The sequence below is a fragment of the Diorhabda carinulata genome, chromosome 6 (assembly GCF_026250575.1).
Source record: "Diorhabda carinulata isolate Delta chromosome 6, icDioCari1.1, whole genome shotgun sequence".
NCBI lineage: Eukaryota > Metazoa > Arthropoda > Insecta > Coleoptera > Chrysomelidae > Diorhabda > Diorhabda carinulata.
In genome coordinates, this window is record NC_079465.1 from 15,882,476 (window position 1) to 15,903,451 (window position 20,976).

The 20,976-nt window shown below is 33.7% G+C and overlaps 1 protein-coding gene across 2 annotated transcripts in view; it reads right to left on the reverse strand.

Annotated features, from left to right (window-relative positions):
* LOC130895971 (retinol-binding protein pinta-like) overlaps window positions 1-20,976 on the reverse strand; it is a 30,954-nt gene that overhangs the window by 1,661 nt on the left and 8,317 nt on the right. Inside the window, exons 3-5 of one of the 2 annotated variants that reach the window (XM_057803664.1) lie at window positions 11,550-11,796; window positions 3,553-3,663; window positions 3,392-3,494 (exon numbers count right to left, since the gene is read on the reverse strand). In XM_057803664.1, coding sequence (XP_057659647.1) covers window positions 3,392-3,494; window positions 3,553-3,663; window positions 11,550-11,796 — 461 coding nt within the window. Of the gene's footprint in view, window positions 1-3,359; window positions 3,495-3,552; window positions 3,664-11,549; window positions 11,797-20,976 lie in introns of both variants that reach the window. The other variant, XM_057803665.1, reaches the window with a different exon arrangement.

The following is a 20,976-nucleotide window of genomic DNA, read 5'->3' on the forward strand; positions in this document are numbered from 1 at the left end:
CATCACTGGTCTTTAGTCTTCAGCTTCTTTTAGTTCTTCAAGTGGTCCATATACATTACTACATTCCCTTATATATGACTACAATTATAAATGATTTATTTACAATTATAACATTATTAAAATGGTTTCAATAAAAATGATACGTTAGAATTATCTATTTACATGCGAATGAGAGTGAAATAAAGCACTCCTCTTTGGCTGAAGCACTCCTATTGGGAGGAGAGGGCACGAGAATCGAGACAACAGTGAATTCCCATCACCTCGCATTCAACGACATCGATAATGCTCCAAGCGAGGACCTGAGAATACCAGTTCAGAGATTTGCCCATTCATTCGCGTATAAAACGTGTTATCCTTGTTGTCAGATCATAGCTCATTTCCATGTATTCGTGAGAAGGTATCCAGATAAAGTAATGCTAGCTTGCAAGACGTTCAGTAGAGTCATAAATATACTGAATAATAGGATGTACGGGTTATATGAGGGTCCTTGCATACTTTTTTTTATACCTTAACTACGTTTAGTATATCGTTCTTAACCACACACTATTTTTTGTTTTTAAACGGTATATTAGTTCATAAAAACGCGCCAAAACGCATTTGTTGTCACACGACTGTGACGTTGTGTGACGTAGAAAGTAAGTAAACAGACTTAAGGGAGGCGACAAGGATTATGCGAGCGTCAAACCTGGCAGCTCAGTATATGTTTGTGAAAACCATTTCAATCTGAGTTTTATCTATTAGTATTCAAAAAATTATTTTTTACTGTAGCTAGAATCAGATTTGGAAAATTATATGATGTGGAAACTAACACAATGCAAATCATTCTAAAAAAACTTCTGTTCCAATCAAATTCGATTGCCAGAAAGACCGGAAAAAAGCGTTTCGTGAATCACCTCGTCCGTTGGTATTAAAACGACAAAAAACCTTCAAAGTTATCATCTTCATGTCAACATTTTAATAAAGTTCAATCAAACAAATGTAATAATGACATTACTATGAAAAAGTATAATTAGTATTACTTACGTATTTATATTAATGTACACTACAGGCCATGTAGGCCTAGGGCAATAATGGCAATATTTCGTAGTTTTACGTATTATATATCTAAGTCGTCTATTTTACATTTTGCACACAATATTTCTCCATTCCTTCTTGTTCATTTTTCTCTCCAATTCTGAACATTATTATTTTTTAGGTCTTCCATTACACCGTCATACTATCTCTTCCTTGGTCTCCCCTTTCTCTTTCTCCCTATTGGTCTTCTTATTGTGGTTTCTCCATAAAGTTCCTCCAAATCTTTATTAGTTCTTCTCCTCTAGCCCTCTTCTGTGTGTACGCTTCCGTAGATTCCTCTTAGTATCTTCCTCTCCCATCTTTCCAACAGGGCTTCATCTGCCTTTTAATACTTCCGAATTTTTGTGTTCCTTTAGTTATTCTGGCTTTCAGTTCTAATTCTTCTACTATCTTGTCTTCTATTACCACTCCTAGATACACAAAGCTGGAAACTCTTTCGAAATTGTACTCTTTATATCTGGTTGTTCTAAAGGACAAGTAATTATCTGTTTCTCTTTGTGTATCTCCTATGATCATATATTTTGTTTTCTCTTGATTTATTTCCAGTTGAAAATTTTTGGCTTCCTCTTTCAATTTTATTACTGCTAAGTGTTTCTTGAATTTTGCTATCAAAGCTACGTCATCTGCGGAAGCTAGAGATTGGCATTCGTTATTGAAGATTGTCCCATCGCTTTTTAATTTAGAATTTTGGATTAATACTTCTAAAACAATATTAAATACAGTGGAGAGCGGGTCACCTTGTACGAGTCCTCTATTGACATGAAATTCTTCAGACTTGTACCATTTCCATAACACTTCATTTTTTGTTTTATCCGAAGTAAATAATTGATTATTAGCAAAGAACGTAGCAGCCACGAATGCATCTATCTTAGGTAGATTGTCCGATCTTGATTCGATAAATCCTATTTCGGCCACCATTTCAATTGGAATAATCTTTGAAACCCTTACAAAAACACAAATAGCACTAAACAACCAATTACCTCCACTTACAACAAAATGGTGTTAGAAAGGCGACACGCGACGACCATTTTTCAGTATTTACTTACTTTTTACGTCATAACCGCAGAAACATATTTTCTGTCACTTGTTATTATTCAAATTATCATCAATTTATATTTGTGATTTATAATTTAAGTTATAATATAATTCAACCTTAATTTATAAATAAGAAGTGATAGACAACTTTTTAAATATGTTAAATACCCAAATCAGCGACCACTGCAAGGTCCCTTTTGTCTAATGTAGTTTCGGTGCATTTAGCTGATTGTTTGTTCCCAGGGGATAGGAATTCAAAACTTGAAGAACAGCCTCAGATTTAGATGCATTAGTTTACAGAATTTTATTATAATGAGTGGAATTAATCATATCTCGAAATCGTTGTTTCAGTATATGCCTATGTATATAGTGCTTAGTGAATAAATTTAAAGATGTATTAAATTTTGGTTGTTGTTTCTATTCTATACACATATTTTTGCAGCTTCGACTATTGTTCTCCATTTTTCTCTGTTCTACCAGGCAATCTTTTCTCGCTCGTTCTCCATTCTGTGATTTTCCTTGTGCCCTGTCTTTTTTCCATTCTTTTAATGTGCCCATACCATTGTATTCTTTTTGCTGTAATTGTATTTACTACATCTTCATTTTCTAATATGTTCTGTTGTACACTATACTTTTTCTTAATCAATTAATACAACTAATTAATAACAGACAAACCTTTTATCATTGGGCCAAATTTTGATAGTGGGAGGAAAAAAGCAATCTGATAATGCAATAAGAATTGCTGAATCAACTAGAATAAATAAATTTTTGATTTATCGAGTAGTCACGAAAGGGGTTGCTGTGGATCATTCACAGAACCTAAAAACATGATTATTTACGTCAAATAAAAGAATACCGAAGTTTTAATAGAAGAAAGGGGTACAAAAAGGGATCAGTGTCCAGATACACAATAGTATATCCGGAGTTTATCTGCGAGTAAATAAGTGACTTTAGTCACCAGTGAAACGTTTTTGTATGAAAATGAAACAATATAAGATAGAAGCATTTTCGAATAAATTGCTTAGACAATGGCGGTAAATACATTGCAATTATAATAGAGGAGAAGTCATTCAATATTCGTCGCGGCCTTAGCCAGCAATGTAGTTGTTTTCTCCTTAGACCAGTAAATAATTATTTATTTGGTTCTAATCAACAGCTTTATTCGCTTCTATGGCATCGTGAAACAACGACATAGTGTATTAATGTAATAAAAATACAGTTATGTTTCTGTTTTGTTTTCATCATATTACCTTTAAAGTGATCCTAACTAACCTAACCTAACCTTGAAAGTGATCCAATGATGGTTCGTTTCCTCCATAATCCTTAGTAAGAATATCTGCAGGAATTTGTTTTAAAAGACTTTCTGCCGAAGGATGTACTTGAATCTAAGAAATTATGATTAATACAATAAATGTCAACGAAATCACTTATACGTTAACTTACTCTTGCAAATAGTTTTGGTTTCAATACGGATTTCAAAAGTGTGACTAACATATCTATACATGGGGACGGGTAAACCAGATGGATCTGCTTCAGTCTGGTTGAGTAAACGTTCTGTAAAAACATTAGGTTTCAATGAAAGAAGAATATTATAACAAATTCTCACAAATAAGTCATACATTGATAATAGGTAGGTACAAGGTGTGATAAAAAATACTGTGAAGTGAGCAGAGCTGCTCATTTTTACGTTTTCTTAGGTTATATTCAATATACGAGCTAAAAAAAATAAGAGAAACAAGAAACGATACAGTTGATAAAAAAATTACTTACAGTCCCTAAATCGTTCGTGGTAAATCAGCATTCTGAATAAGTTCGTAATCAATCATGCGTATTACTGTGATATGAAATTGGTTACAAACTGGTCGGTATCAGCCCTGTTAAGATATACTGCATATATTTTATTCGAGGATGTATTGATATCTAGTTAGCCTAGACCAGTTCCATGCATAAACAAAATATTATTTTACCATAGCAACGAACAATAACTTATTAGAAGTTTGAGTGTAAAGTTTGACGTCAAAAAAGTAAACCAGAGTTAGGTAATAAATTAAAAGAAAAAAGATGTCCACCGAAATTGTGAAAATCGAAAAATTGGAGTATCGAGCCATCATCAAGTACATGTATTTAAAACGGTTAAGAAGTAAGCAGATTTACGAAGATATGCTTAATACCTTTGGAAATCAATGTCCTTCATATGCGACCGAGAAAAATTGGACTGCAAGCTTCAAAAGAGGTAAATTTTCAAATGAAGATGATGACCGATCGGGAAGGCCAGTTTCTGTGTCAGTCCCCGAAAATATCGATGCAGTTCATGACATGATTTTATTTCATATATTTAATACGAACGCGTTCATCATATAGTTCACGTCAATTTGGACATGAGAAAAATTGCTAAAAAATGGATCCCCAAATGTTTGAATATTGACCAAAAGCGTGCAAGGGTAGAAGCATCGCGTTCGATCTGTGCTCGATTTGAAAACGATGAAGATTTCTTATATCGAATTGTTACGATCCAGAAACAAAGCAACAATCTATGGAATGGCGACACTCTGGTTCTCCAAGATCTAAGAAGTTTCGTGTCCAAAATCATCATGATTGATTTATTGGAGTTATTGGTAGAACAATAACTGGAGATTACTATTCGACATTACTGACCAAAAATTAAAGAGAAAAGACGCGGAAAGCTATCCAAAGGTGTTTTGCATTTGCAGGTCAACGCCCCTGCACACAAATCTCATGTTGCCATGCAAAAAATTCGTGATTTAGGGTTTAAATTGCTAGAACGCCCCCTTATTCACCGGATTCACTCCGTCCGACTATCATCTCATTACTCAACTGAAAAAAAGTTTAAAAGGTCGTAAATTTTCTTCCAACGAGGAGGTAATAAAAGCTGTGGAGGTCTAGTTTGCAGAGCAAGAAGAAACATTTTTTTTGAAAGGTCTAGAGACGTTGCAGGTTCGCTGTAATAAATGTATCCAATTAAGTGGAGAATATTTTGAGTAATAAAATATTTTGACATTGAAATTTTGTTTGGTTCTATAGTAGGCTAAGAATTTTTCAATATATCGTCGTATGTTTAGTGGAAAATATTATTAAAATTAGTCGATCAAAACCACTAAAAAATTGAATTTGCTGTAATGGAAAGAATTAAATATTCAGAAACAGTGTCCGCACCAACAGTAGCGAGCCGTGGATATAATAAATGAACTCGTACATACTTCATAATATGAATACGCTCGTAATCAATTTTCCATTTAGTTCTAATCGTAATACACATAGGCAATTAAAAGAAAATAACTGATACGTCCCGATAATTAGATCAAAAATAACCGGAATGTTCTTAAACAGTAACAATTTATTTTATTACAAAATTATATATTGGGTTTTAAAACAATTTATGAAGATTTTGAATATTGTAACTTGGCGACGCCGATTTGTTGTGGTAGAGTCCCAAATCAATTGTCAAGATTGAATATACTTCTTCCAATATCAATTGCAGAAGACAGTTATGCGAGAAACAAACAATATTTCATAAATACGGTCATACCAAATTGAAAAATGAAAAATAATTTTTACTCTCCGTAAAAAATTCGGTAAACATCTAGCAAACCGTTATACTCCTGCCAGACAGTCTGCGATAAGCAGTGGCGTTGCTTGGTGAGATTCATTTAATTCATCAATTTCTTTAAATAAATAGAAATATGACGTTCTTTAGGCCATGGGCGAATGAGGATAATGAAATTGCACAGTGTATTGAGATTAAAGACAGGTATGAATTTAATAATAAATATTTAGATATACAAACACAGAAATTTATTTTAAATATATTCGAATACTCTGAAATCTGATAATGCAATCATAATAAGAATTGCTGAATTAACTAAAATAAATAATTTTTTCGTTTATCGAGTATTCACGAAAAGGGGTTGCTGTGGATCATTCACAGAACCGAAAAACATGTGAAGAAAAACAGAAATTAGTTGACAAAACTACTCCATATTTTATATAGGATATTCTATTGTTTATATTAGGAGAACAAGGTTGCGACATTAGAAGTAATACAGCAGAAGGTAGCATATTGGAAAGAATTATGGAGTATTTTGAAAATTTGAAAACAACTCTTGAAATGTGTGTTTCCGAAAAACATAATAAATTTCGATCTAACTAACATGTCGATGACCCAAAAAAGCAAAAGGTTCTAGTGAGAAGGGGATCGAATTTTTGAGTCATCCCAAGCCTCTTCGTTCGTCATGTTCTGCGCTACAGGAGATGGTCAATTATTAGCTCAATATGCGGTATACAAAGCTAAGCATTTATATCCTGAGTGGATACAAAATGGGTGAAATGGACCTCACTTTAATCGGTCTTCTTTAGGGTGGTTTGATGGAGATATGTGTAATAAATAAAATAAATAACGAGACTGGTTACGAAAAAGGGTTTTATTATAAAAATTATTCTACATTCGAATGCTCCCCTTCAATATTCTCACCTTCCCTCGCCACACATCTTTTCATACTATAATAGTGACGGGAACGTGTTTTGGGACGTGCATTGTCAAGATATCTAGATATCCAACGCACTACTCATTTTTGACCTTACCCGTCTAGGGCGCCCTCTCGTTATTTAATAGTCAGACCTCGTATGTAATACATTATTTGTCCAATTTAAAATAAATGCTTCGTTGCGTTCGGCATCGGCTTATGACGTATATAGGCATTTCGAGATGTGTTCAAATTATCCAGATACCGAATAGTATGGCTATTTCGGCATCTGGCATGTCTACTATGGAACTATAGCGATACGTCCAATTCGCCATATGGCTCCAACATATACATATTAAAGTAATTGGTGCTGAATACAAATCTCAATTCTTAAAAAAAACACTAGACATAGTACCATCACATAATGTAACACTCGTCAAGTTTAATAAAAATAATTTTGTTTGCATAAGCTATACAAAAAACAAACAATATAGCCTCTATGCTAAAAATACACCTGTCAAAAACACGTTCCCGATCACTACCGTTAAGCGCCACGTGCGCTGAATGCGACTTGTTTCTCTTATTTGTAAAATATAAGCACCATAAGAATAATTGTTTAAAGAGTGTTACAAAAATCGTATATTCCAGTATAATGTGATGAAGTAAAAATTATTGAAAAATGATTGTCATGTGTGAGAAAATAGAAAGAAAAATAAGTGAATTCGGGAGTAGTGGGATGAAATTAAACACGTTGGGCTCTGATGCGGTCCATAGGCCCATAACTGAACTTAACCCACAGCTCAGAACGATCCTATAAACCACACAACATATTTTATTTGAAACCTACTCCAAGGCTCAAGAGATTGTATTTAAATGTGGTTTACAGTCCTTAAAATCTATACCTAGTCCATTTGATTTTTTTTTTCATAATCTTCAACTTCATTGTAAAACAAAAAACCCTACTTATTATATTTTTTTGTTTTATTTTCAATTTATTTCAAATAATATTTGATTAAAATTTTTAATTTATGCTACTTTTATATTACCTTGATCTCATATATTTTTTTTTCTTGGTCCGATATAATATTCACGTTTTTTTTTTCATTTCAAGGTAATTTTTAAATCGGTCAAAGCGTCAAAGTCACACTTTTATTATTTGATATTCGTTTAAAAAAATCCATTTTGTGTCTAATTAAAAGGAGTGTAGTATTATTATTAGTGATGGAGAGTGAAGAAAGTTTAAACTGCACACCAGAAGATGTTGTTGAATGGGCAACAGCAACGACTACTGAGAAATCCAGGGAACAGTATTTAAAGGATTATAATTCTTTTATGAAGTGGCGTACTAAAAAAAGCATAAACAGCTTCACAGAAAGAATGTTACTAGCTTACTTTGAAACTAAATACAAAAAGTCTTCAGCACTTTGGTCGATTTACTCAAAACTGAAAGGCACCCTAAAGGTAAGTAACGTCGTAGACGTCAGTAAATACTCGAAGCTCATTACATATTTGAAAAATATATCAGTTGGCTATAGACCCAAAAAATCTAAAACATTTGTCCGTGAAGCAATTTCTGTTGTAAGCTTCAGACTATCATTATCTCATGCATAAGGTATGACAGCAAAAGATTTTAATGTAAGCTTAGATATTATTTGTAACATCTTTTAGGTTGCTTTTATATTCGGAACCGCAGGAGCTCTGCGGAGGGTAGAATTATATAAAATACCGGAAATGTTGTAATTATCACAGTACCTGATACAAAAACTCATGTACAACGTCGATTTACTGTTATTGGTGAAGTATCTAACAATAGATTAAACTTGGTAAACATTTATAAAAAATATAAGAACCAACGAGTCACAAATGTCAAAACAGATCATTTATTTTTGCAGTATAGAAATGGAAAATGCAAAGCCCAAGTTGTAGGTATCAATACCTTTTCAAAAATTCTCTCGTTATCGCAGCATATTTGAATTTATCTAATTTAAAAAACTACACTGGGCATACATTTCGACGCTCTCCGTTAGTGGATTCCGGTGGTGATATAATGAGCCTTTTTCCTGAGAATAGTGCAGCGAACGTGTCACCAGAGGCAGCACTAGTAGTAGGGACAAACATAAAATATTTACATGCAAAGCAATTGTATTTACGTGATATTATTTTATTATTTAAAAATATAAATCTGATATAAAAAAATTTTTTTGAACTTGTATAATGCCAACAAAGCATTGCAGTTTTGCGAATTGTACGTCGGATAATCGATATCCAGAAGAGAATGTGTTTTTTATACCATTTATAAAGCCTCATGTTGATGAGGTTAGATGTAATAAATGGATACATGCTTCGAGGAGGGTGGATTTAACAGTACAAAAAGTAATTATTGATTGTTTTGAATGGAACATGGAGAAGCCTAAAAATTTTAGTCAACAAGGAAATACGTATTCAAGTTACAAATCTAATAACACAGTAAAGTTTTTGATTGGAATCACACCTACTGGAGGGTGTTGCTTTCTTTCAGACGGTTTTGAAGGGCGCATAACTGATAGAAGTATAACTGAAAATAGTGGATTTTTTGAATATCTCGAGAAAGGTGACTTAATATTAGCAGATCGTGGTTTTAACATAGAAGATTTATGTAATAAATATAAATGCACTGTATTAATGCCACCGTTTTTAAAATCGAGAAAAAAGTTTACAAAAAATGAAGTTAAGAGGGCAAGAGAGATTGCTTCGGCTCGAATACACGTGGAACGATTTATTGGGCGAATGAAACAGTTTAGAATAATGCAAAGAATTATACCTAAAACTTTATTGCCTATTGTATCACAAATTGTTTTTGTAATTGCAATGTTAGTAAATTTTCAGGAGCCACTTGTTACATAAATATTTCAATAAAATTTATTAAAATAACTATAGCACTATAATTATTTTGTTTTGTTTGATTAGTTCAGTAAGTACAGCACCATCAGTCATAAGTTTTAAAATATTTTTAAACAAAAAATAAGCATAAAACATTTATGGTAACAACATACACATATAACATCCTATTATTAAAAATCTTAAAAACATTAACTGTTGTTTTTATTACACTTATATGTCCATCACAAATAGAGGTAAGTTTCGTGGTAGTTTCATCTCAAAAAATTCCATAGCTAAGATATTATGGACTTTGCATAGTTTAGTTGTTAGGGCATTTATAAAAGTTTCATCTCGAGATATTCTCTCAACCTTCAAAAATAACTCCTTCTCTTCCATTATTTATACAGTCGTTGACCTTATTGTATACCAATAAAAGATTACTAAAATATTAAATACTAACTAACTGATAAGTTTATCACTGAGAGTCATCATCTGCATATGTGTGCGAAATTATTTTTAAAATTAATTAAATGAATAAAAAATGAATAATAAATTTTTCATTGTTGATTACCATTGATTACAATGGCAATCAATTATTTCATTACCGTAAATATTTGATACATATTTCACTCGGAAATAAATCTGAAAATCATAATAATTTTCAATTTCTTTTATTACAGTTTGAATCTACCGCTACTATTTTACTAGAGTCTGTATACTAACCTGTCTATTAATTCATTTTTTTCCACTTATTTTTAAATTACGACAAGCAAGCCAGCGTTTTAATGTTACAACATTGTTATCTTTTACGGTTGCAAATTTTAATTTTGCTCCAGGAACATCGTCCTCTGTTAAAAACATTTTTTTTCAAGTACACTTTACTGTGTGTTTATATGGGGTTTTGACAGTGTTTGTCCCTACTGAACTACTAGCGCTGCTAGTGAGTAATTTTTCGTACTTCAGGAAAAAGGCTCATTCAACTAAAGAAGCACGATGGGTGGAAATCCAACACAGTTGCGGAGGGTTACGTAGACGACTCGATAAAAAACAAAATGGATTCCTCAGTGAAAATTTTAACAGGAACAACTAGTTCAACTTCAAGCAACATTGTAAAAAATGTTGACAATCCAACAATCCAATAAGTACTAATACAACTATAGACGATATTATTTCTTTGAGCTCGTTAAATGTTGCCAATTCAAGTACCAATAGTAATGTAACTTCTTCTTCATTTCAAATTAATAATGCTCACAGTTATAATTTCAATATTACTATTAAAAAATAAAAATTGATAAAAGTTAATCTTGTCGAATTTTTTCAAATCTACGGACGATGTATGAAACTCGTAGGAATTGCCGCACTGACTTTCGGTCAAACCGTCCTACTCGTGAAAAAAAAATATTACTTTACTCACTTGTTGCATAAATAAATATTTCAAAACATCGTACATTTTTGTACAATTCACATAAAAACATAAATCATCGTTCTAAGGATAGAGAAGCAAACAAAATATTGTTTTTCATACTGCAAGTAGGGTGTACCTTCAAAGAAATAGAATGAAATATTTATTTTATGTGTGCGGTCCATAGAACCTCGCTGGGCACTAGGTAAAGTTTTAGTGGTAAACCTTCCCTCGGACCCAAAGCGGGACCGTACACAAAAATTATAATTTTTTCACAATTTTTATTTCGAATATATTTTTGCTTGGATCCACACTCCATACGGAGTGTAAAAATACAAAAAATATATTAGGCCCAGAAGAAAGTTTATCAATTTTGGTTGTGGCTCAACGTGTTAAAACACTCACACTTTATAATATTATTATGCTCATTAACTATATCGGAAAGTAGATAAAGCTCATTTCCAACAATTATTATAGTAGATTTTTCAATCAAAATTACATTTAGTTTGACAAATTGATGCTTTAAAATGCCGTAACACTTCCCCAGTGGTAATATTCTAATTTACAGTATGCTACGTAACTGAGCAAGAAAGGTTGTTTTGTCTGAAAATATTAGTACCAGATGGGTATGATGTTTATTGTCGACAAGGTTAATTTTGATTATCCTTTATATCAGTATCAATAGAAGTCATATTCACCTCCAAAATCAAATTTGCTTTGCGAATATGCTGAGGAGTTACTTTAACGAAATGACCCATAGTAACATCTTGGAGATCTATTATCAATACATCACCCATACTTAATTCTTCGTGACATTTAACTTCAATAATATTTAGCTGATGTGCCAATACATTGTACACATTGAGGTGTTTTGGCTCTCCAATTATTTTGAAAATATTCACTCTATATAAATCTTCCGTCAACTTTGGAAGGGGGACACAATATCTAAAAAATAAAAAATAAATAACTAAATGATGCTGACTATACCGACTATTCATAGAGAATATGATAGAGTGTGACTCCTTGCTCCAGCGAAAAGTACCCTCCTTAAATAAATATGGAAGTCATAATTGTGGTGAGAAGAGTTAACTTTATTGTGAAGGAAAATCATTATTTTTGTTTCGAATATTTACAATGATCTATAATTTTTTAAACAACTTATTATTAAAAGATCAAAAATCTCTTAAATAAATTTGCGATTTAATTTTCTAAAGTGAATGTGTAAGGTAAAAAGATGACGTTAGTATTTTATAACTTTTCACGTATTTTTCGTTAAAACTACCTTGTTTCGTTTGCCTGCATTTCCTCCAAACTTTTGACAATACTCAAATCTTTTATATTGACTTAGTGTGCGTTTACATTGGCAACGCTCAAGCGGTGAGCGTCGTTTGGATACCAAATTCATTACGTCCTTTTGGTTTGAAAGCTAGAAAATAACTAAAACGACGCATAACAAATTTGAACAGGACAACGCGCGCGATGACATCGCAAAAGCGGCATCTCTCGACGCTCACCGCTTGAGCGTCGCCAATGTGAACGCACACTTAGACTCCCAGCATTATGAAGGAGAGGTACTACGGAACCTGAAACCTCATTTAACTTATCTACAGGGTTGGCCAGAAAACTCTCTTGCGTTGGAAAGTTATGAGAGGGAGCAGCACGGGTGGTGGGATAAGTAGCTCGGTTCTCGGAATTTTAGTCGCGATGGATCACTTCACCGGAGCGGAACGTACATTCTGCATTAAAACTATTATAAAAATGGCGATTCGTGCGTTAATGTTCGGCGTTTGTTTCGACGTGAGTTTGGATTACATGACATAAATCAGTGTAAGTGTGATTCGATCGTGGTTCAAAATCAACAGAGGCAATCTGTCACTGTACCGGGTGTCCCAATAAGAATGGCTTTCGGCCATATCTCGGGAACCGTTTATAGTACAGTTATAAAAAAAAATTTATAAAATTTATAACAAAAGTGACCTCGAGAAAAACCTGGAAATTATTTACAGAGTTGTAGGTCCTCCGCCAGAGGGCGTAATTAAATATAAAAAATTATAAAATGAATAATTTAAAATTTTGTCTAATTAAGATGCATTTAAACTATGATTATCGTATTCTTCAAGAAATTCAGCGTATATTTGATTTTACAAGTTTTCAAATAAGAGGTGGGGGGAAGCGGAAACTTTATTATGAAAAAACGCCTGTAACTCCAGTTCTACTTAACCTATCTATGCAAACTTAGTCTTTTTGAAGAGAGCTCCTTTCTACCAATGTAAGAGTTATAATTTCGAAGCAACCTAATGAGTAACGTATACGCTAGAGGGCGCTATTTATTTATTTTTTTAAATCTAGCTACCGTTGAAAAATGTAAAATGAAAACATGCAATTTTAATTAAGGAATATAAAAGTAGACCAAATTAGCAACAGAATAGCGAAAACCGCATGTCGATATCTTTGTTCTATTAAGGGATATCCTAAGAAATGTGTAAATTTTAAGCATTTTCCTTTAAACATAAATTACTCCGGGTTGACTGAACGGATTTTAACATTTTTTGACTCCTCAAAATTGTCTCTCCTTGTTCTATTAATAATAGTTCCAATTATTATATCAATATTAGTTATGCTGTCACCGGGAAACTGCGTTATGGAATTTAAAATGGAAATATAACTTAAGGTACTTCGCTAGTGACGACCTAAATGTTCAAATTGTCGCCCATCATTTTCTATACAAACGTTTATGCTTTGAAGAGTAGAATGAACAGCAGTCTCAATTTCTGCTCCCGAAATACTCTTAATGGCGTTTCGTATTCTCTCGATCATGTTATCTCTAGTATTGGGTATAATTGCACAAAAAAGGCCCCAGAGATAGAAATCTAAGACGGTTAAGTCTGGTGACCTGGCTTACTAGGTTTATTAATTTGACACAAGACATATCTTTTTGTTTTTATTTTTCTCTTGGCCCACTACTTGTTTTTATATATTTCCATTTTAACTTCCGTAACGCAGTTTCCCGGTGACAGCATAAGTAATATTGACATAATAATTGGAGCTATTATTAATAGAACAAGGAAAGACAATTTTGAGGAGTCAAAAAATGTTAAAATCCGTTCAGTCAAACCGGAGTAATTTATGTTTAAAGGAAAATGCTTAAAATTTACAAGATATCTCGTAATACGAAAAAGATATCAACATGCGGTTTTCGCTATTCTGTTGCTAATTTGGTCTACTTTTATATTTTTTAATTAAAACTGCATGTTTCCATTTAACATTTTTCAAGGATAGCTGGATTCAAAAAAATAAATAAATAGTGGCCTCTAGCGTATACGTTACTCATTAGGTTGCTTCGAAATTATAACTCTTACATTGGTAGAAAGGAGCTCTCTTCAAAAAGACTAAGTTTGCATAGATAGGTTAAGTAGAACTGGACTTACAGGCGTTTTACACCTCTTATTTGAAGAGATAAACTAAAACTTGTAAAATCAAATATACGCTGAATTTCTTGAAGAATAATGTAATTATAGATTAAATGCATCTTAATTGGGCATAATTTGTAAATTATTCATTTTATAATTTTTCGTATATAATTACGCCCTTTGGTGGTGGACCTACAACTCTGTAAATAATTTCCAGGTTTTTCTAGAAGTCACTTTTGTTATAAATTTTTTTCCCGAAGCTGTACTATAAACGGTTCCCGGGATATGGCCGAGAGCCATTCTTATTGGGACACCCGGTACATTCTGAACGAAACTTAACCATTTTTTCTTCACACAACAGCAACAATTTGTAGCCTATAATCGTACGACATGGTTTGAACAAGATGGTGCGACATGTCATACTTCTAATGCCTCTTTGGCGATCGAAAACCAGATGTTTGCTGGAAAACTGATATCTCGCCGAGGTTACATTGCATGGCCGCTTAGAAGTCCGGACCTAACACCACCGAATTTTTTTATGCGGGGATACCTGAAACGTAGAGTCTACTCCAATAACTTAACCAAGCTTAATCCTTTTAAGATCAATATCAGAGAAGAAATAGCAGCCATTCCCCGCGCAATGTGCCAGCGAGATTTTACCAATTTGAGATCAGATGCGAGAAATGTTTGCAGCGCGATGGTGCACACCTGGATGATGTTCTTTTTAAGAAATGAATTTCCCATATGTATATTTCAAATAAAATAAAAAATTGTATGTGGATTATAAGGTGGATGATGATAATATGGCCATGCTGGTAATATGGCCAAGTCGTAGTATTACAGTTAGTTCAAATGAGTTCCACTAGAATGCGTGTGGATTCTCTTCGGGCAGGTCACCAAGGCTTGTCCATTATTTGAGGGGTGGAAGCTTTTCAGTGAGCAGTAGTCATTACTTCGCTGATCTGTTGTGAAAAGAGAGACGCTGCTACTAGGTGACGCAGGTAAGTTCACGACTATTTCTTTGTGCAGCTGTCATATGCATTTGATCTGACTGTAGTTTTTAGAACAGCTTTTAATACTTAGTCGACTGATAACATTATAAAGTAAGCAATTGTTTGTATTAATCTTTATTTTTAGTATCAACTAAAACCAGTACTTGTTGGTGGTATGGCCAACCCTGGCCATAATACCTGCATTTGGCTATATTACCAGAACTTATTTAAAATTTTCGCTATATTGGTTCCAGAAATGAATCCTGAGGAGAATCCTGTGAAGAAGAAACGTGGGATCTGGAGTGAAGAGGGTCTAAACCGAGCAGTTGAAGACGTGAGAGCCCAACGTCTGTCTGTAAATGCTGCAAGTAAAAGGTATTCTATTCCAAGGAGAACTTTACGCCGTTACCTTCAGGCAAACGTAGTAACAAAGTCCAAATTGGGTTGTAAGACTACTCTCACCAAATAATAAGAAAGTGAATTATGCACTAGAATATTCCGATTAGCGGATGTAGGATATCTTTTTGGAAAGGAATCCAGATGTTAAAAAAAGAAAAGCTCAAAGGCTTAACCCTGACCGTGCTCAAAAAGTTAACAAATTCATTGTTTCCGATCATTTTGAAAAGTTAAAAGTAATTATAGACCAAAACAACCTTTTGCAGTCCCCTGAAAAATTGTTTAATATGGATGAGAAAGGGTGTAGGTTACAGCTACATAAAGACCCTGAAGTTTTAGCTGAAAAAGGGTCAAAATTGTGGCTAAAGAATACGATCAGAATGTGACAGTTGCAGCGTGTGGAAATGCAGTTGGATCTGTAATTCCTACAATGATTTTATTTTCCGGCGTACGAAAAAATCCTGCTTGGGAAAAGAATTTGCCCCCCGGATCATTAACAATGATGACCCCAAAAGGGTCTATGACCACAGATTGTTTTGTTGAATATATTAAACACTTTACTAAGTTTAAACAAGCAGGAAAGTGTCTTCTAATTTTTGATGGGGTTAAATCCCACTTATACTATAGGATTTGTGAGGCTGCAGAGGAGCATGATATCATATTGTATTGTTTGCCTTCAAATACAACACACGAACTTCAACCCCTCGACAAAGCTTGTTTCAAAAGCTTTGAAACATTTGGGATCAACACGCATTAAATTATTTTAATACTCACAAAGGGGAACAAAACATATTCAGGCTCAATTTTGCTGATGTTTTCAACCCAACTTGGTCAAAGTCGATGATACAAGGAAATCTTCTGAGCGGATTCAAGGCTACGGGCGTATACCCCTTTAATCCTCTTGTTATCCCAGAAGAAGCATATGCCCCAAGTGCTCTCACTGAACGACCAGATCCTCCCGCAGAATTGTACAACGGTTTGGTTATCAATCAAACTTTGTGTAACGAAGATAACCTAGCCCAGCCATCAACCTCTGGAACTCAGAAAAATGTAAAACGACCAGTAAAGAAGCGTCGCAAAATGGTGCCGTCTGATTCAGACACATCCGATTCAGATGACGGTTACCCTTCGACTTCCTCAAGCTCAAAAAACGAGGGTGATAATTCTCTCAACAGATCGTTTCACGAAGTTTTGCCTACTCCAGTGATTGTTACCAAAAAGCTGTTCGAAGATTTGAAGGTAGAAATATATAGATAGTCGTAGTAGTTTCCACTTGAATCTTTCCATATATAAATCGTCGGGTTACTGCCAAAACAAGGTAACTCCACTTTTACTCAATTCGGAGTTAAGTACTCCATTGGATTAAAAAATGTTCGAAAAACATACTGACAAAACCTGAAAACTCCAAACAAACTGTTAAGGTAGGCAAAACAACTGGTCCAAAAAACCCAACTTCATTTTTACAGCTTTTAGTCTGCTAAAACGAGTACAGTTGGATCTCAAAATTAGCTTGTTTTTGCTTTAGGAAAAAATTTATAAATATATTTTTATCATGGGAAACTAAGACATCTGCCAGGTATCTGGTTTTCGCTGTACTGTTTTCGGTAAAATACACAATCTCCATCACATTCAGTAAAGTAATTGGCACTTAGTTTATTTTGGCAGTATAAAATTCGGAAATACACACGTGATTCTGTATCAGCTGTTCGGATTTGTCTAAAGTTTTTGTATAAACATAACCTAAAACTTTGAGTTGTGGTGTGCACTTATTGTCGGAGTGTGAAAAATTTGAGATTTTTTAGTAGTTATATTAATTTAAAAATGTCTTCAAATTTGAAGGCGAAGGAGGCTTGTTTGCCAGCAATGATCAAAGAGGTAAAAAGGCACCCTACAATAAAGATATAGATATCTCTGATATAGAGATGGTGAAAAATCATATCCAAAGCTTTCCTGTGACGGAATCTCATTACACGCTGAAATGTACGAAGAGGCAATATCTTGATAGCAGGTTAATTATTGCAAAAATGCATAAATTGTATAAGATGTGCGAGATAACCTGAAGCCGGTATCTCTCATACAGCAGATGTATGCACGAATTACAATCTGTCCTTTTTTACTCCAAAAAAAGACCAATGTCAGACTTGTACACAATATAAGACAGCTGATTTAGAAAAAAAAGATCAACTTAAAGAAAATTACGAGAGTCACATTGTGCGGAAAAACGATTGCTACAGAGCCAAATTTGAAGATGAAGAGAGAGCCCATCGAGAAGTTAACTTCGTCTGCTGCACTTTTGACCTTCAATGCGTACTATAGATTCCAAGTAGTGATGTTAGTCCAATGTACTACAGCCGCAAAATTTGCACATACAATTTAACAGTGTATGAATTATCCATACCCAATAACGCATATTGCTTCTCATGGACTGAACTAAATGGAAAAAGGGGAAGCCTTGAAATTGGTACGTGTCTCTTGAGGTATTTAGGTCCCTTCGGCTGTAACAGAACTCTCTCTCTTCTCTGATACCTGCAGCGGACAGAACCGTAATCAAAATATTAGTGCCTTGTTGTTGTATTTGGTTCAAAGAAATCCCAACTTTCTGTGACAGAACAGAAATTTCTAGAGAGTGGACACAGCTATATGGAGGTAGACAGTATGCATAGTGCTATCGAAAAGGCAAAAAATATGTCCCAGTTTACACTATGCATGACTGGCTAAATATTTTCCGTATGGCAAGGACGTCTAGGTCAAATAAAAAGCCGTTTACCGCAAAAGAGCTTAAGTATAAGAACTTCTTCGATTTAATACTACTAATAATTAGAAATAAAACCAAAAACACTAATAGGGAAAATGTCAGCTGGCTGAAAATAAAATGCCTGAAATATTTGAAAGCCAAACCAGGTATTATTTTATACAGGTATGATCATAAATCCGATTATAAAGAGATAAACGTTTTGGCTAAAGGCCTCCCCATTAACCTCGCTGAAATCAACTTAAAAAATGCATACTCTAAACTTCGACCTATCAGTTTTCAGAGGAAGCAGGATTTGCTGAAGCTCTGCAAATCATCCTGGATGAATTTCACCAGTATTATAAGTCGTTACCAACGTCTAAGAACATGGAAGATGGTATTCCTGAACCCGATGTTCAGGATAGTGATGTTCAAAGTGATATGGAGGACGAATAATTTTGTTCTGCCAAAAAAAGACAAGTGCTATAAACTTTTTGTTTTACTGAAAAAATTTAATTGTTTTTATGTTTAGGATTTTTTATAAGGATTGTTTCTTTTGTTTTGTTACTTACTTTTTTTGTCAATTAATAAATCATTTTGAAGCTGTGACGATTTTTCATTTCAATTTAAATTTTTAAACGACGATTTCAAAATTTCAAATTATGGAGTTACCTTGTTTTGGCAGTAACCCGACGAAATCTTCTGTACGTGTGTGTTTGTAATTGTGTGTATTCAAGGGGATTCGAGACTGGTTTAGATTCACAATTCGATCAACTAAATAATGTTTTATCAATTATTTGTTGTGGATGTTACAACGTTTTCCATTTAATGCGGCAGACTGCGCTGCAGTCGTGTTAGGTATTCAAAAGTATATTTGAGTTTCAGTTGCGCCTGGTAGATGGTGCTGAGATCAGATTCTAAGTTAGCATAAGTATAGTCTAAACTATGGAGACATGTGTATGGTGTATAATGTCTAAACATTCATACTGCTATGCTACTTTATACGATACATATCTGAACACATTTGTTACTATTTGGTACATCCATTACTTTCTTATTACGGATATTACCTGAACTATTTATTTTGAAATTTGTTACTATTTCGAAGAACATATTTTACATAATTCTTCGTAAAATTTTCCTAACCTACACAATTATTCTAACCTACAATTTTTTTTGTAATTTATAGATTTCAGAGATACAATTTCAAAATTATCTCTCATTTTGAATTATACTGTACTGGAAATAGTGAATATACAAAACTAAGAAATGAAATTATAATTACAATAATAGTTTAGCCCTGTAAACTTTCACTATTAGAAGTTATCTATATTGGTTGTTGTATATTTTGCATAGTATTTTAATTCTACAAAAAACTGCCACATCTTCGCGGAAGAGCCAGAAATATTGGTCGACGTTCTCATAATGCGCGACTGAACAAAACAGTAGAAGAGCACTTTACAACTAGTGTCAGTGTAAGAGAACAAATAGCAAACTCACGTGCAAATGAGAATTCAGAGCAACGCAATCAACGTCTTCGTGCTAATACATTGAGGCAACGAGAGGCGCGTCAACTCGTGACCGACGCTCACAGAGTAAATGAGCGACAGCGGGTGCAAAATCGTCGAACACTGACACGAGCATCGTTTAATCGCCTTGCGTTTGAATATGACCCTGAAATAGACTTCATGATTGGTAGTATGGACAAAGAATGTCAATATTGTCATGCTTTCGAATACAATCGGCCAGTTTATGTTGCGCATCTGGAAAATTTTAGTGCCATCACTAAATCCGCCACCAGAACCTTTGAAAACGCTATTAGCTAGAAACACATCTCAGTCAAAGTTGTTTTTAAGTAAAATCCATAAATTTAATTCTTGCTTCTACGTTACGTGCTCGAGAGTAGGAAAACCATCGTATTTATTTGTTTATTCCTCTTAAGGATTAACTAAAAAGACTGTACATCCAATGGCATTACGATAATTTCAGTATTTGTAGATAATTAACTCTTAGAATAAATACCCGTTATAGAATAGTTTAAGGTTCAACCTTTTCACCTTCAATTAACACGACTTCAAGAGTTTATTCAACACAGCTTCTATATTCAACATCTCTGAAAGCATACCAACACACATACTCACACGCTATCGATTGGTTGAATTGTGATAAATATATATGAACGATGTTAGGTATTGTAATAAGTTTCTAATAAAAATTTTAATCAAAACGGTCTATTTGTTACAGCTAATTTCCAAAAGTTTACATTTAATACGTGGGACAGGACAACGTCTGTCGGGTCCGCTAGTAATTCTTACATTTTTTTGACAATCCTCGTATTCTACTGAAAATATTTGTGATCTGATGAATGTGTCAACCAAATCTACCAAAAAATCACCTTTTTTTGTGACACAGTAAATAAATACATTTTTAATTTCATGCATTTCAAATATATATTCCATTGTAGGACCAGGATAACGTACCACGTAGGACAATTTGACTGTTAAATTATATAAATATTAGCTAAGTAAAAAAAATCAGCTGGTTAGCAATCATTTATGATGACTTCGTTATCGATACATGTTGGAAAGAGGAGCAC